We start from the raw sequence: 16,580 nt of genomic DNA, 5'->3' as shown, positions 1-16,580 counted from the left end.
AGCTGGGAATAGATGGGGCAACATTTAGATTTCGTGTTCATCTTGAAATATTACATACAGTGTAGTCTGAGAGGCCCTGGGCAGCTTCCTTGAGACAATTCTCCACCCCCACCCCTAGGCCATTAGCTTCAGACAAGGCCCATCTGAGTGATGGGTGTAACCAACTTCTCCCTTTTGACAGTATAAGAATTAGACACCTTTATAAAGAACCGCCTCCAAAGAAAGTTAATTCTGTGATAATCAGGGACGGAGGCGGCTTTTTCATATAAATGCAAGTCGAACAAGGCAGCCTCTGTATAGCTGGCTAAGGAAAGAGGAGTCACTTAAACAGTAAGTAAGCTGCTTTATTTTTACTGTGCAGAACCCTGTCACAGATGTAGCACAAATGCTTGCAGATAAACTGTCTTCTATTTAAATACAAAGAGTTCCAATCCTTTCAGCACTTGCAGGCTTAGTCAGGCTTCATCTCATGTGCCCTGGGTTAAGCAAGTCAGTGTTGGATGATCTCTGGCCCCAATGGCATCATTTCAAACGAATGTTTTCTCTCCTGTCCACACTACAGTTAGGAACAGGCAAGCAGTTATTCTACTTCAAGAGCAGAAATAAAAAGGCCAGGTTTTAAAGGAAGAAAATTGAGTTCATTTTATAAAAGCATAATGGCTTGGGCCAGAAACCCATTAACACCTATTTAAAGTATATCACAGATTAGATTTACGAACGTGACTTTGGTGATACTCTTTTTACCTTGTGTTGGAAGATACTTGGGCCGTATTAGATTTGAAAGCCTGATGTTCCAAATGGGGTAGGCCAATTTCCTACCATCCAAGCAACTGAAGGGTTAAAGCCTTAAGGCTAAAGATGGGTTTTGCTCCGTTCCCTTGCAAGACACATTCGCATAGTGCAGCAAGAGAGCTGGACATTAAAACTGCTTTGTACAGCCCTGTTCCAAACAGCCACAAACACAGTGCTTTTTAAATGTCTGCCCATCCATGCCTGGAACAGTTTTACACAGTTGGGGGTGACTGTGTAAACACCCAGCCCAGGCAGCAGTTCATTTGTGACCGAGTCCCATGCTCTCCTGTCACTGCTGGGCCTGAGAGTGAGTTGGCAGCGTGTGGTTCCCCAGCATCTAGGCCTCAGTGACAATCAGGTCTCTGGTGACTTGAAAAGCGGCAATGAGGGAACTCAGCTGAATCTTCTCACTGGTGCCAACAGAAAGCCTGTACCTAAAAGAAAGCAAATGGAAGTAAGGAGAGAGAATAGCACGACAGCTGCCTTCTGACCAGAAAACAATAGCAATCGGACCTAAAGTCCACTGCAGGACAGGAAGGAGGGCATGGAAATTCATCACAGGCAGCAATCTTTTGTGTTCCCTGACATTTTCTTTGCTGCCACAAATACGCATTCGTAAATCTGATTCAGAGTACAGAGGAAAAATTTTTTTAAAAATTGTTAACAGTAGTGGTGATCTGAACTTAACTTTGTTCAAGCTCTATGTGAATTTGCAAAATACATGTGACTAGGGATTATTTCTTCACCTACAAAATGCATTGAGAGGGATTTTAATTAAGTTTCCTTTCTCCTAATTCACTGGGAAGTTTGGTTTGCCATATCTGTGGTTCTGTGGTTTAGTCAATAAAGCAAGACTGGTATTTATCTTGCAACCTTTTCAAGTGCCCAGCTACTGAAAGTAAAATCATGCAATTCACAGTGTAGCAATAAGAAGTGACCTAATTGGTATGTGTGAAAGCCAGTGACGGTGAATTGGAGTTGGCTGATGAGGATGTCTATTTTGAACCCAGTGCTTGTTGTCTACTCAAATAAGAGCTGCCAGCCCACTGGGGGCTAATAACTGTGTTTACTGAAGCAGCCAAAGTGGAAAATTGAGTTTTATGTTTACTTTCCCTGCAATATGCTTTCGTATGCCAAAATGCCTTAATAACAGCTGGATAGCTGGCTGTCCCCAAACAACCTAGATGTTTGAACCAAAGCAGGCCTTCCAAATAACAGGAGCACATGGAGAACAAGGTGGACCCGGCCACTGAGGTTGAAGGAGAGGCCTTTATCTCAAATATGTAACTGAGCTGTACCTGTCCTTGTTTAACCCCTGTGCTTTCAAAAAGCAGCTCACGCCCTTCCCCCCGCTTTGTTCAGTAATCCCACTCAAAACTAGACTCCAATTTAGACCAAACCATTGATACTAAACAAGTAGAAACAAAAAACTCACAACAAGGGGAAAGCAGGAAAACAAAACTGGGAAATAAATACTCACTCAATGTCTGCCATTTTGGTCAATAAATGTATTCGAACTGAAGATGGAAAGTCAACTGTGAGAAAAAAATCAAATGAGTGGGGTCTGTCGTCATCTACTGTTAAAAACATCACAGAAGACAAGTATGAGTTTCCACATCAACTAAGACTAATCTCTTGAAGCTACAGATCTTGAGACACCATGCTTCTAGGAAGTACAAAGTGTATAGGTTTTCAAAGTTTTTATTCTTTTTGAGTCTTTGTAGGGTAGCTAAAAAGAGAAATGAGCAGGTTCCAGAGTGATCATAAGGTGGAAGAGCCGTTCCACAATGCTGTTTCAGCCACTGGGTCACTTTGTAAGTTACCGTCAGAGCTGAGTTCTCACTTGCTATCCCAGTTTTAAAAACGACTGATTTTTAAAGGTTGATTCATTCTCAGTATCCACAAAGGGCAGAACTGGGCCTGAGCCAACCATGTTCTTGGGCAGAATTTCACACACCAGCCAGCAGCCTGGAAAGGAACTGGCAGAACCAGTGTTCATGGACCAGACTGTCCATTGCGGGTCAGGGAGGAGCATCTCCATGAGGCTGAACAGCAGACCACTCAGAGTTTGAAGACACAAGTGTCTGGTCCTCCCTCAAAGGGCTAACTGGATTGGCCTGCGATGGGCTGTATGTGGGCCAGGGTCGAGAAGCAGTTCTCTGTACAGAACATACAACCAAGTGGGGGACTTAAGGTGGTTTAGGTGAGACCACTCTGGCTGACATGAAGCTAGATCTTCCTTTTCTCTCTCTCCTTTTGGGGAAAATACCCTTTTAGAAATACAAATTACAATATCCCACTTACTGCTTTAAAATATGAACCTTTGGAGGAAATAAGTTCCTTTCAGCAATTTCTTTTCTTCTTTCCCCCCACCATTCTAGAGGTCAAGAGTATTTCTGGAACAAGGTTTTAAATAGCAAGATAAAACAAAAATTGAGGGACCGGGTTTACATCTCTTCATTCCTGTTTCTTTGTTTCCCAAAGTGGACAGTGGCGCTTCAGGTTCCCTCTCCAACCATCCCCAACCCCAAAGCATGCTGCCTTATACACAGCTTCTGAACCGGGGAGGAACGTGAGTTACCTCTGTGCACGAACAGGTGTATCTCCGTCAGGATGTCGTGTAACGCCAACCCCTTCAGAGTTTTCAACTCCATGATATCTAGAGAGGAGCAGTTAAGGCAAAGGGACCAAGTTCCAGGACAAACACTGTAGAGAGTGACTTTTGAAAGCAGGTCTTTTCACCCCAACACAGCTGTTGCTTTCCATCTGAAGTGGCATATGTTGGACCCAAATTCTTATTTTTGTGTTTTTATCTCCATCCAATAAGGGTTTTCTGAAAGATAAGAGTTGTATCTGTCTAGCAGAGAATAGAACCAAATGTATTCCCTAAAAGGCTTTAGATCACTATACCTAGCTCTTAATTTTACAGAAAAACAAAGAGTAACACTGACATCTTGAAAATGACTGCATCTTCCACCCAAGGTCTAAGTGCTTCCCTCCCATCTGTGAGTGGAGTGGCTGCAAGCCACACCCAGGTCAGGGCCCTGCAGGAAGACTCTGTGGCATTAAAGACAAGCACTCATCCCAACCACAGACATCGTGCTCCATCATGAGCTGAAACGACCTCCATATTCAGACCCTGGGCACTTAATGCACCGACTGTAGGGCAAGAGAAAGGATATTCCTGTAGGCCGTGGTGAAATCTTGATTCAACATCCAGTCCAGAATGTTGGCGATGTCTGACTTGAGTGGGTGCCCCGTGCAGGTGTAGACGGTCTCCTCTGTGACCTTCCCAAAGGCCATATTGGTGCTCTGTGCAGATGGGGGGTGGGAATCACCATGGCTGCTGCAGGCGGATCAGGAGGCAACTGCGGAGGCAGCAGTGTGGGGGTGGGGGGGTACTGGACCGGCCAACCCTGTACTTCTTACACTGCTAAGATCTGGCCATGTCCGGAGGATGCTGCCGCTTGTCAGCTACGTTACTGCTGCAGAGTCCTTCCCTATCTCTCTCCCTTGTTTGCAACAAATTATTCTTTCAATTAATTGAAACACAAGGGTGGGGGTACATCTTTAATATATAACAAGATCAAGTTTTTACCAGTTCTGTTGTACTGTTGCTTATGTCTTTCTTGGAAAACTTCCCAAAGCAACTAGAGATCTGCTTGGAGTGGTGCCATACCTGTAAGATGTTCAGAGCCCTTCGCATGTCTCCACTGGAAAGAGTTATGAGCGCTTTCATCCCGTCTTCACTTATATCAACTCTGAAAGGAAACAGGTCAAAGGGATTCAGTGGTCCTGAGAGCACAAACGCTTGCGGAGGGAACAAGATGGCCTGGGATGATCAAGGCGTTTAAACAATGAAAGAAAGAAAAGGGAAGGATGGAGTTAACAATACTCTCCTGATCTACAGACTCCAGAACTCACTGGCTTTTAGGGACACTGGCCTCATGTTGAGTCACAGTCCAGTCCAAGTCTAGAAGGACTCTTACTGGAATCAAGAGTTGCTCTGTTGCGCTGGTAGCTTTGAATCTGTTCTCTGGGAGGAGAGGGCCCTGGTGAGATCTGCATTCGCACAGCCAAGGCACCTGTCAACACCAGCAGCGGCTCGGGCTGGTTACTTGCTTGGCACCTGATTACACAGAATGTGATGGCTCAGGACCCTCTGCTTCTAGTCAAGAAAGGCTAGAGGCATCTTAGCAGGAGGGACTTGGCAATGTGCAGTTCCCAACAACAAAAGAAGAGTAGGAAGAAAGTGGGACAGCTTCCAGGGGAGGAGGATGGAATCCAGTGAAGAACCAGTGACATTCATGAAGAATGTCTGTGAGATGCCAGGGCAGCCGACAGACAAGGAGGCTTAACCTGTGCCAGGTTTCCTGAATTGTCTACAAACGGTATCACCTTGAAACATACCAGCCTCCAAGGCCCACCCCTCTTCCCTGCTTTTCAACATACTTACTTCTCTTCTTCTACGACGTGTTCCAGGCGGGGAACCATGAGTTCGGGAGTCAGTGGTCCAAATCGGAATCGTGTACACCGGGACTGCAAGGCGGGGATGATCTTTGACAGATAGTTACAGATGAGGCAAAATCTGGTATTTTCAGTAAACTTCTCAATCACTGGCAAGGGAAAAGAAAACCACCTCACTTCCATTCTGATTCTTCAAGGGACCCAGAAACCCTGCACTTTTCTAGGGTTATGTGAAAGGTACAGAAAACAAGAATGCAGACATGTGGAGATGCTATGGTAGCGAGAGAGGATGTCTCTGAAGACCAGCCATTCTTTCCTGAGCTGATGAACAGGACTGTACAGAATGCTTCCTTTTCCATGACTGGCCGTGATTCTGGCACTCTTGCCATTCTACTCCATTAAGATATGAAATCCAGTGTTCCTTCCCTTTTGCCTAAAATTCTACTTGGCAGATGGATGATGCCCCAACTTTTACTGGGCAGGGGAGGAGGATGACTTTTTGAAGACTTGCGAGTGGACTTTGTCTCAAACTCTTAGAGCATTCACGAGAGCATTAACCTGAATTCAGAGATGCCTAAGACGCCAGTTTCATTCTGTACAAACATCCTCATGCTGGGATCTGCCCAGACTGACTCAACAGAACAAGATGCTGAAGAAAGGCTGCCAACGCCTCTAGGACCAGAAGATATTCTGTTCTCCTCTTCCTTAAACATGGGCTGCAATCTACTTCTCCCTAAAATTCTTAAAGATTCTCTTCTCTCCTAGCTGTTCACTGCAGAATCTTAATGAGAGAGATTAAGAACGTCCTTGCAAAGAAACTAACTGCACCAGGCCCCTTAAGACTTGAAAAATTACAGCGTACTCTCCCTTCCTGGCCAAATCATTCTCCTGGCAAGAAGTGAAGTTATGTCAGCTTTCTGATGCAACTAAATTTCTACTATTATTTTCCTGGTTCCTTTGTATCTAAGGGTACCAATTGCAGAAAGGCCTATCTAGCAGTTTAGGAATGAACAACTTCTTACCTGCTCCCATCCATCAGTACAGATTCCCAACCCTGAAACTGAACCCAGGGAAAAAGGAGGATAAAACACCAGTGTCTGGTCATTACCTAAGAGTCCCCAAAAGGTTTATGTCTTTAAGTTACTAAAAGAGGTAATATCCAGTGCAGAGATTTTTGTCTAGATCATCAGGTGGGATATGCACTAAAAGGCACACAGAGATTTCTTTGGGTCAGAAGATGAATGAAAACGGAAAAGAAGCCATGTCCTATCTCATGTCCAAAGATGCTAATTCTCCTCTAGAGCTGTCCTCACCAACACACTGTACATGGCTATACTCCTTACCTCTCCGCAGGGCGTTCTGGGCGTCCTGAGTCATGGCATCGGCCTCATCCAAGATCACTAGTTTAAAGCCTTTCCTAGGAAGACAAGTGGTACTGTCTAAAAGCTTCTTCAATCTCACTGTGACTTCCAGGCCCAAATCTACACCTTCACATTTGTGCCATTGGGCCCTGGCTCATAAAGTTCATTTTTCCTAGAACTCTAGCCAAAGCAGACATTTGTGGTCACACAAAGCAAATACCCCACTGCTCCTTCAACTCTTCAATGAACAGAGGTCTAACTTCTGTGTCAGATTTTGTCCTCTGGCACCTTCATCTTTCTTCCACCCAGAATCCTATTATTCTAGTGCTGCTTTTTCCCCACCACCTTTACTTCTGCCTGTCTTTTCCTCTTTTTTTCCACCACCATCCTAGTTATCCACCCTGATCTCAATTCAAACTAGCTCACCCAGTCTTATGATGTAATCAGTTCTCTGTTAACTAATAAAATGAAACTAATGCTTCCCCAGGGTACTTGCAAATAGATTTAGATAATATTTTCATTTTAGTATTTCTTACCACCATTCCTGTACTTTATCTCTTTCTCGTGGCTGCTTTTGACAAAGCCTCCGTGCCCTCTTTTTTTAACACTTTTATAAACTGGCAAAGGAGAGGATTTAAAAAACTCAATTCACTGATCAAAATCTTTAGGGAGAGAAATCATGCAAAGAATTCTTACTTAAATATTGTCCTTGTGCTAGCAAAGCTCAGGATTGGTCCCCGAACGATATCTATTCCTCGGTCGTCTGAAGCATTCAGCTAAATGTGAAAGAGAGAAGCCAGAATAAATAGAAAACATATTAGTGTGCTATGAATTAATGTATCTTTTTATCAGTTCTGCTCAGCAAGCTAGGTCTTTAGGTCTAAGGACAGATAAAGAGATGATCATTAAAAAAAAGATTGCAATTATATTTAAAACTCACAGCTCACTAGATCATTCCACTATATTCTGAAAGGCCAATGACTATCTTTCTTCTCCCTTTTGAGGACAATCACTGACATGCTTTGGAGGAATAATTAATTGGTCTGGTCACAGTGAACAGCACCCCAGGCAGGAGCAAAATGATGCTAATTTTAGCTACCACAACCCAGAGCAACCCAGAAGTTACCAAGTTTTTAATACACTGAAGCAAGAACAAGTAAGAATCTTGGTGGCAGCAAGATTCTAAGATCTATAACAAAAAAGTAAGTTAAACCATTTTTTTTCTTACAATAGACAATATTTAGAATTTCATAATCTAAGTGGATCAGTCATGTCCCAGCAGTAAACAGTACACTCAAATTCAGTAATTTGAAGAGAATAAAATGAAGAGATATTTTAAAAGGTACTTGTGAGGTGTGGGAGAAACCACAAAAGCTATGCAATACTTTACGGGCTACTGGGGCCCATTACCACTCCCAAGTCTTAAGGGGTTGGTGGGGGAGTGGTGCTGGCTCCTGGGGAATGCTGGGTGCTGTGCCCTGTGCGGGGGGACACTGTCCGTCTGTGGTGACCCAGGGCTGGATCAGGCATCATTCTTCCCCCAACTTCTGCCAGGGCCCCTACTGGTCAAACCCAAAAGGAGCCAGAGGGCAAGAGAGCTTGTTGTCAACACAGCCCAGTCTTCCGGGACAAGAACAGTGTGCAGCAACATGGAGAAGGGCACATGGAAGACGGCTAGCAACCGAGTGACCACTGAGTGTTTGAATGAAAGTTGGCAACAGCAAACAAAAACACCTGGCCCTACCACTGCCCTCTAGCTACACCAAAAATCTCTAGGCAAAAATGTCAATTATAGGAAAAGTGAACTGAAATATTGTATATCTGCTTCTTTCCCAACCACCAGCAGGGCAACTAACTTGTAAAGGAAAACAAAGCTAGCAGAACTAAAATTAAAGACCAGAGTCCTTTGAAAGTTAAGGGTAATCCTCTCATTTACCTCCAAGACCATGGAGCCAAATTCCTTATCTTTGTACAGCTGTTTAGCACAGGCCAGGATGGTGGATGTCTTTCCTGTCCCTGGAGGACCATACAGAAGGAGGTGCGGCAGGCGGTCCTCACTGATAAACTTCTGAACTGAAGATGGGGGGGCGGAAAAGAGATGCTATCAGTCTCAGAGTCGCTTCATTCACTGAGGGCCAGAGTTGGGCTGAATCCACTTCAACTCTATGTTCAAATCCAGGGCACACATAAGAATGAAAAATCTGAAGGACGCAGCTGTCAAAGCCACATCCCAAAAAGCTTAATCAGATTCTTTAAAGTTATTACAGCAGAGACAACATCCCTAAGAAATATATCCAGGTCCTTCAACTAGAATACCAGCCACTGACACATGGATACTTACTAGTACTCAAGATGTCCTGATGAGAAATGAGATCATCCAGTGTCTGTGGCCGGTATTTTTCAACCCTAAAATACAATGTAGCACACATTACAACATATATAAAGGCAAGAATATTTTGTTATGTGCAGAAGAATCCTTTCATACAGACCCTAACTAAAAGAAGAGAGAGATACAAAAACCTGTACCCAGTGGTTCTCAATTGGGGCAATTTTGTCCTCCAGTGAACTCTTGATAATATCTAGAGTTTTCCCCTGTCAAAACTGGGTGGAAGATGCTATTGGCATCTAGTGGATAGTCATCAGGGAAGTTATTAAACATGAAATGCACAGGTTAACCCCCGTGGCCATGCCCCACCCCCCATATCTGGTTAAAATGTCAATAATGCTGAAAAACTGCTCTCATTTCACCTTTCCAGCTATCTGCCTATAATCTCAAACTGGATGGGCACCTAAAGTGAATCCAAAATTGAACCTGTATCCAAATATAAATTAACAGATGAATGGATCAATAAATGGTGGTATATCCATACAGTGGAATGTTATTAGCAATAAAAGGACACAAATTGCTGATCCAAGAAGCCGGTCACAAAAGACTACCTATTGTATGATTCAAGTTACATGAAATATCCAGAATAGGCAAATTCACAGAGACAGAAAGTAAATTAGTGGTTGCCAGGAGCTGAGGGAGAGGGGAATGGGGAGTGACTGCCAATAGGTATATTGTTTCCATTTGAGGTATATGAAAAATTTTGCAACTAGATAGTGGATAATCACACAACATTCTGAATGCACTTAATGCCACAGAACTGTACACTTTAAAATGGTTACAACTTTAAATTGTATGTTATGTATTTTTACTATAGTAACAACAAACTGAACTCATTATCTTGAAAACTTTTGAAAAGAAACAAGAGTTTTCCAAAATCAAGCCAAATCCCATGAGTCTTTAAAACAACACTAAGACACAGTTGTGGAAGCAGACTGGCTAAGAGTGCAAGCTCTGAATCTGGACCACCTGGGTTCAAATCCAAACCTATTTTCCAACTCTAGACCTTAAGCAGGTCATTTAACCTTTTGGTAGAGCTGGAATAACAGTACCTTCTTCCTAGGGTCTTTGCCAAATTCCAACATCTAACAGGCTGCGTGGAACAAAGTCACTGAGATGAAAGCTAACTAGGAAGCGCTGTCATCACCATCATTACTCTAGCTTAGAATGTGACCAGTAATCGCACCAAGAGAAGAGGCTATTTTGGCAAGAGAGAATATTCTGCCACAGAGGCCAAGGCAATGTCAGAAGACATGGGATCGAACCTCTGTGTTGTCACTCAGCTGGGGAAGCCGTTTTCCGCTTCCGCAACAGGAAAGGGGGCCCAGGGTTGCGGGTAAAGGGAGACCTAGCCAGTTATAAATAGAATGGAGCGGGACTGGGGAGTTGAGGGGAGGTGAACTTCTGTGGCTCCACCCCGGCCTCAAGTCCGGGAACGGCGGGGCGAGGTCGGGCTGGAGACTGGCCTACTTGTTCACTCGGGCCACCGCCTCCGCGCGCGGCCGATCCCCTTCCCCGCAGCAGCTGGGCCCCCTCCTACCAGGGCAGGTTTCTGATTTTGGCCGCCTCAGGATGCTGCTGCTTGTGCGCTGAGATCTCCATAACGGGGTGATGATGGTGACCGGTGGGCTTGTCGCGTACCCCAGAGGCCCGCACCTCGCCAACAACCGCAACCAGACCCGGGTACCCTTACACTTAGAGTTCGCGCGCAAACGCAACTCTCGCGAGATTTAGTGGCCTTCGGACTTCCTCCCTAGGTCCCGCCCCCTCCCCGTTGCTAAGGCTCCTGTTGCCTGGTTGCCGGCAGGCCCGGCCGGACGCCTCGCGCCAACTCCGCCTTTCTCTAGTGTGTGGAGCTGCCCTCCCCGGTGTGGACCAGTCCTGAACCCAGAGGGAGCGCGCGCCGGAGAGGCACGGCCACCCCCTACAGCCACCAGTCGTCATTACAAGTTAAAGTCTCGCGGCCAAAGCCAATTCCAGTCGTCACCAAAGTTCTAGCTGTTACCGTTCAAAGGAACGGAAAGCTGCCAGCGCTAAAAAATTCTGAGGTAAAACAACCCCAAATGACACGACCAGTTCTTGAATACAGATGCCATAAGAAACAAGGCTCGAAATACTTTTTGGCCCCAAAGCTAAGAGGTGAGCACTTCAAATTGAAAAACAACTCCAAGCACAACTCCAACTTCAGTCCGTCTCTCAAATCTGTGCCCCTCACCCAACAAAATTTACAGAACCGACCTCCAGAAACAACTCCAGAGAGAAAAAATAAATAATAAGTAACTTCCCGTCAGGTTAATATGTGTAACTGGAAAGGGCTAGTTAGTAAGCGGAGAGGACAGGGTCCCTCTGACGTGAAGCTGCTGAGGAGAATCGGTATCAAAATGTTAGGTATTTTTTCCTGAGGTGAGGGGATTATGAACCACTTTTGTTTTCCCTTTTGCTGGTCTGTAGTTCCCAGCAATAAGTGTGTATTATATCCGTAATCAAGTTGTTTTGGCTGCACTGGGTTTTAGTTGTGGCACGTAGTATCACGCAAGATTTTCATTGCCACCTGTTGGATCACCGTTGCAGCACGTGGTCTCTTAGTTGTGGCATGTGGAATCCAGGAATGGAAGCCAGGCCCCTGCACTGGGAGCTCGGATTCTTAGCTATTGGATCACCAGGGAAGTCCCTGTGTATTTTTCTCTTTTTTTGCCATGCTGAGAAAGACAACAATCCTAAGAGAAGATGAGGCTGACCCAGGATTACAAGTGTTCTGATTTAGAAGTAGCGGCTCCTTGCCTCTTACTACCAAACTGTCACCCATTTTAGGAGCAGAATAGAGGGACAGAGGGTAAATATAAAATGACAGTTATGGCTTCACCCTGGTCCCTGCCTGGGGAGTCAGAAGGGGGTCAGATGGGGCTGTGATATGACAATGTCCATCTGTCTGACTTATTTCATTTAGTATAATGACCTTATTCTTTATCATATGGATATCCGGTTTTTCCAACATTATTTTTTGTAGAAACTATCCAGTGAGTATTGTATTCTTGGTTCTTTGACAAGTATTGAAAGTGAAGTCACTCAGTCGTGTCCGACTCTTTTTGACCCCATGGACTGTAGCCTACCAGGATCCTCAGTCCATGGAATTTTCCAGGCGAGAGTACTGGAGTGGGTTGCCATTTCCTTTGTTGATCATATATGTATCTGGACTGCTGATTCTGTTCCATTGGCCTGTCTTTTTTTTAATGCCAGTACTATAGTGTTTTGATAATTAAAGCTTTGTAATAAAGTTTGAAATCAGGAATTGTGATGCTGTCAACTTGGTTCTTCTCTTAGGGTCCTTTGTGGTTCCATACAAATTTTAGGACTGCTTTTTTTATATTTTTGTGGAAAATATTGGAATTTTGCTAGGGCTTTTGTTGAATCTATGGATGGCCTTGGGTTGTATGCACTTCCTACGAATATTAATTCTTCTAATTTGTGAGTTCAGAATATCTGTCAATTTATATGTGTCTTCTTCAGTTTCTTTTAGCAATGTGTTGTGTTCACTGTATTGATCTTTCATCTCCTTGTAAATGCATGTCTATTATTTTTTTATGCAGTTGGAAATGGGATTATATTCTGTGTTTCTCTTTTTGATAGTTTATTGTTAGTATATAAAATGTTGATTTTATATCCTGCAGCTTCATTGAACTGGTTGATTAATTCTAATAGCTTTTGATGGAGTTCCTCACGCAGTAAACATAGAGTTAAGTAAGAATAGTTGATTGCCAAATTTTTGTCTTATCCTTATGCCTGCAGCATTATTTGGGGGAAATCCTTGGGGCGTCAGTGACAACCTTGGATCTATTCAGGGGGAGGAGGCAAGTTATTTCTTTCATCTACTCTGGTCTCTCATGATATATCTTAGAGCTATTGTTTTCCTTGTTCCTGCGGATGGGAGAAGCGAGAGAGAGCACTTGGTATCAAAGATCTTTTTTTTTTTTCATTTGTTTTTATTAGTTGGAGGCTAATTACTTTACAATATTGTAGTGGTTTTTGTCTTACATTGACTTGAATTAGCCATGGAGGTATCAAAGATCTTGATCTTGATGGACTTGGAATTTGTTAAAAATGTTAGAAGGGGCTCAGGGTCAGGATTTTGTGCAAGTTTTGCTTTCTTTTCAATTCCTTTGGTCCTTTAATTCATGTAGTACATTCTAGCGATTTAAAATAGAGTATTTTAAAATCTGCATAAATATATAGTACAAGTATAAATATAAATCATATTTTTTTTAAACTTTTTTTTTGGCCATGTTACTTGGCTTGTGGGATCTTAGTTCTCCATCCAGGGATCAAGCCCAAACCCTGTGCAGTGGAAGCTCAGAGTCCTAACCACTGGACTGCCAGGGAATTCCCAAATTATATTTGAACATTCTTTATACATAAGTGTAAATTTAAATTTTACACACACACATACACACTATTGCTTCTGTTTCTCTGGAGAACCTGACTGAAAAAGCCATAACCTGAACTTTATTCAGCTGCCATGGTAAGAGCCATGCTGCTAAGAGGTTTTTGCATTAGAAACATTGCCACTACCTCCTTGAGCTGGAAAATGTGAACAAGGTTGGACCAAGTTTTCATAAAGCTCTGTGTACAACTGATACTGTTTGCTTGGAATGCAAAATTCCTCTGTGTAACATACTGTATATTTATAAGGTCATCTATCATGCTCCTCCTCAGTGCATTGTAAGCTCATTGAAAGGCAAGGCTTTGCTTTCCTCACCACTGTACTCCTGGTGCTTGAAACAGTGCATTTCTCAAAGGAAAGACTCAATTTATAATTGTTTGATGAAGGAAAGAATGAATGATAATAGCTAATGTTCATTAGGCAGTTGCTTTGGGCCAGACACTGTTCTGATTGCTTTACATTCTAAGTTCATATTTAGTTGTTGCCATAAGACCAGTCTTCTGATGTTATTGACCCCATTTTATTGGTATGTTAAGTAACTTGCCCATGTTCTGACTTGGTGTAAGGGGCAGAACTGGATATTGGTGTGATTCTATAGCCAAAAGTCTGAGCCACTCTGCTAGTGGCTAGTGTAGTCACCAGACCAGCAGCAGCAGCAGCCCCTGGGAACTTGTTAGAAAAGCTAATTATCCACCCCCTCTCCCCAACCAAAACCACTGAATTTGATACTCTGGGGGTGGGCTCAGCCCTCCCTATTGTAACAAGCCCTCCAGAGGATTCTGATGTGCTCAAATTTGATAAACAGTGCCTTACACTCTACTGCTTCTCAGTCCTTGAGTTCCTCAGGACTTCACTTTCTAAGAAAAGGAATGGGTTCACATGCATATTTTGGAAAAACAAAGCTGTCTTAGTAAATATCATTTCTCTCTCTCTCTCTCTCTCTCTCTCTGTGTGTGTGTGTGTGTGTGTGTGTGTGTGGTCTTGCTTGTGTCTGTTTTTGCTATTAATTGAAGACACAGTCTTTTAGGCAACTTAGTATCTCTTTGGGTCTCAGTATTGGCATTTGTAAAATGGGTGGGGTTGGGCGGCTGAACTAGAAAGAGGGTTGATATTAGAAGCACCACAGGATTTTTTTTTTTTTTTTACAAAATTCCAATACCAGAAGTCCAGTCAGATCAATTTGGTTTGGCCTAGAGAGTGCCGCCAGGCATTGGCATCTTAGAAAACGGCTCAGTTGCTCTAATATTCAGCCAAAGTTGGACTACTTCTTTAGGCTGAGCCAATCACAGTGACCCTAGTTCTCTGATTGGTTTAAGGCATAACATGTGACCCAGTTCTGTCCAATGAGATGTAAGAGGAAATGCCGTTGGGTGGGGAAGGCGCCTCTGGGAAACTTTTCTCTTTACTTTGCTCATTGTTGCATTAGATGAGCCTTAGCTTTTCTCCTAGAGACAAAGTTCTGTAACTTCAAAGAGAAAGAGCGAAAACGTAAATTCTAAGCTCACGTATCTTATAAGCAGCCTGAAGTTAATATATAAAGGAAGAAGTTTGGGTGGACTCTATGCCTTGCCTCAAAGGGAGCAGAGTTTGTAGATGAAAGATATAAGCAGAAAAGGATTGTAGCAATGAAACATTGGATAGCTCACGATCAGTAAGAATCCTGGAGAACCCTGCTTGGAAAATGGAACAAAGACAGGCCATGGAACTGGAACCATGGTCAAAATTACTCCACAGGGCCAAGCCAATAAGGAAACTCTTTCTGCTACTTACCATTGGACCCTACTGCCCCTACTCACTGGATGTTGCTTTCACCATTTCTATTATCAGAAAGAATTCACCAATTCTCTCCTTTACTGAAGTCTTCCTAAAGCCAGTGACCCATGGCTGAGTCCCTTTGCTGTTCACCTGAAATTATCACTGCAATGTTAATCAGCTATACTCCAGTACAGACTAAAATGTTTTAAAACAACAGCCAACAACAAAACTCTGGGGAGACGTGCCTAATTGGCCAGGCCTGGGTCATGTGCCAGTGAGTACCAGGTATATAGCTTGAGTGGTGGGAAGTGACATCTGCCTCCCACCAAGACTTGTGAACTGGTGACATCCCTAAATAATAGGAAAGGGGATCAAATGCTGGCAGCCAAAAGGATCACAAGTGTCCACCAGTACTGAGCCATGAGGGACAGCAGCCAAATGTTGCCAACTCTTCTGATTTTCGAGAGAAACCAGAAACCTGGATTTGTATGTGAAAATTTTGTATGTTAAACCTTGACAACTAATTAAAGAAAACAAAACTCCTGGCCAAATTAAAACACTGTAGGAGCACTTGTGACTATTGATTTCTCAAGAACAGATGATCAGGGAAAGATACATCAATTCCTTCTTATCCTCTACCTTGATTTTAGACCTTCTGGAGGATTATGGCAAATTGGACTGGTATCTCCATGTGAATTGTGACATTGATGAGCACAGGCACAAACTTTTCTTTTATAATCAGAACCAGACTTGAAAATGCTTTAATAAAACATCAGGTCCTGGAGATGGTGGGATCAGAGGTTGCAGACAAAATTAACAACAAAACACATTTGCTCTTAAAGTTGAATTAGGGAAAGGGAACCCTGAATTTTATTATTCTCAGCTTTGGAACAAACTTGGCTTTGGACACACAGCACTTACTGCCTTAGTTTATTTTTAAGACTTGTTCTTATGAGAGAATGGGATTCAAAGACTATCTTTGGAAGAGGCTGGCAGAAGAAAATCAAACTGGGTCTTTCTCTTGAACATGTTTATACTGGTGAAATGTATCATGTTTAAATGAAGAGCAAGGTCTGAAGGAGGGAAAAATCTCAAAGGGCAATTCAAAGAGTTTATGTAGAGGGAAGGGCCATCTTTTTGGTGACCACGGCAAGTTCACTGACTGATGAAATTAAGTCCTCAGATCTTTGGGGGTAATTGTCCCCTACAACCAGTTTCTCTTGTCAGAAGTTCACATCAGAACTTAGGGAAATTCATTCAGCATCCCCTAAACATTTGTTGATTGAATAACTAATGAAATGGCTATTTATAGATTCCTGAATTTGATTCTTTTTAAGTTTGAAATTGAAAGGGTACCTCATTTGAATTTGCTCTATGACAC

The 16,580-nt window shown here is 43.1% G+C and overlaps 1 protein-coding gene across 1 annotated transcript; it reads right to left on the bottom strand.

Annotated features, from left to right (window-relative positions):
* Positions 1-334: 334 nt before the first annotated feature.
* RFC5 (replication factor C subunit 5) lies at positions 335-10,717 on the bottom strand. The gene is made up of 11 exons (XM_061141878.1): positions 10,547-10,717; positions 8,962-9,026; positions 8,557-8,693; positions 7,317-7,396; positions 6,603-6,676; positions 5,249-5,408; positions 4,472-4,553; positions 3,975-4,104; positions 3,374-3,451; positions 2,273-2,327; positions 335-1,226 (listed from the first exon to the last, which is right to left on the bottom strand). The coding sequence occupies exons 1-11, from the start codon at positions 10,606-10,608 to the stop codon at positions 1,130-1,132; spliced, it is 1,020 nt and encodes a 339-aa protein (XP_060997861.1). The 5' UTR covers positions 10,609-10,717; the 3' UTR covers positions 335-1,129.
* Positions 10,718-16,580: the final 5,863 nt, after the last annotated feature.

The sequence above is a fragment of the Dama dama genome, chromosome 5 (assembly GCF_033118175.1).
Source record: "Dama dama isolate Ldn47 chromosome 5, ASM3311817v1, whole genome shotgun sequence".
Classification (NCBI taxonomy): domain Eukaryota; kingdom Metazoa; phylum Chordata; class Mammalia; order Artiodactyla; family Cervidae; genus Dama; species Dama dama.
Note: the sequence above shows the minus strand (reverse complement) of the source record. Positions and strands in the feature narration are given on the sequence as shown.

What these genes read in the sequence shown, in the direction of transcription:
- RFC5 (XM_061141878.1), bottom strand. Translation starts at nt 10,608, where the DNA reads ATGGAGATCTCAGCGCACAAGCAGCAGCATCCTGAGGCGGCCAAAATC. An exon ending in CCAGAACGCCCTGCGGAGAG is followed by an intron (nt 5,409 to 6,602) that starts GTAAGGAGTATA and finishes TTCCCTTGCCAG; the next exon opens with TGATTGAGAAGTTTACTGAA. An exon ending in ACACCTGTTCGTGCACAGAG is followed by an intron (nt 2,328 to 3,373) that starts GTAACTCACGTT and finishes TTTTTCTCACAG; the next exon opens with TTGACTTTCCATCTTCAGTT.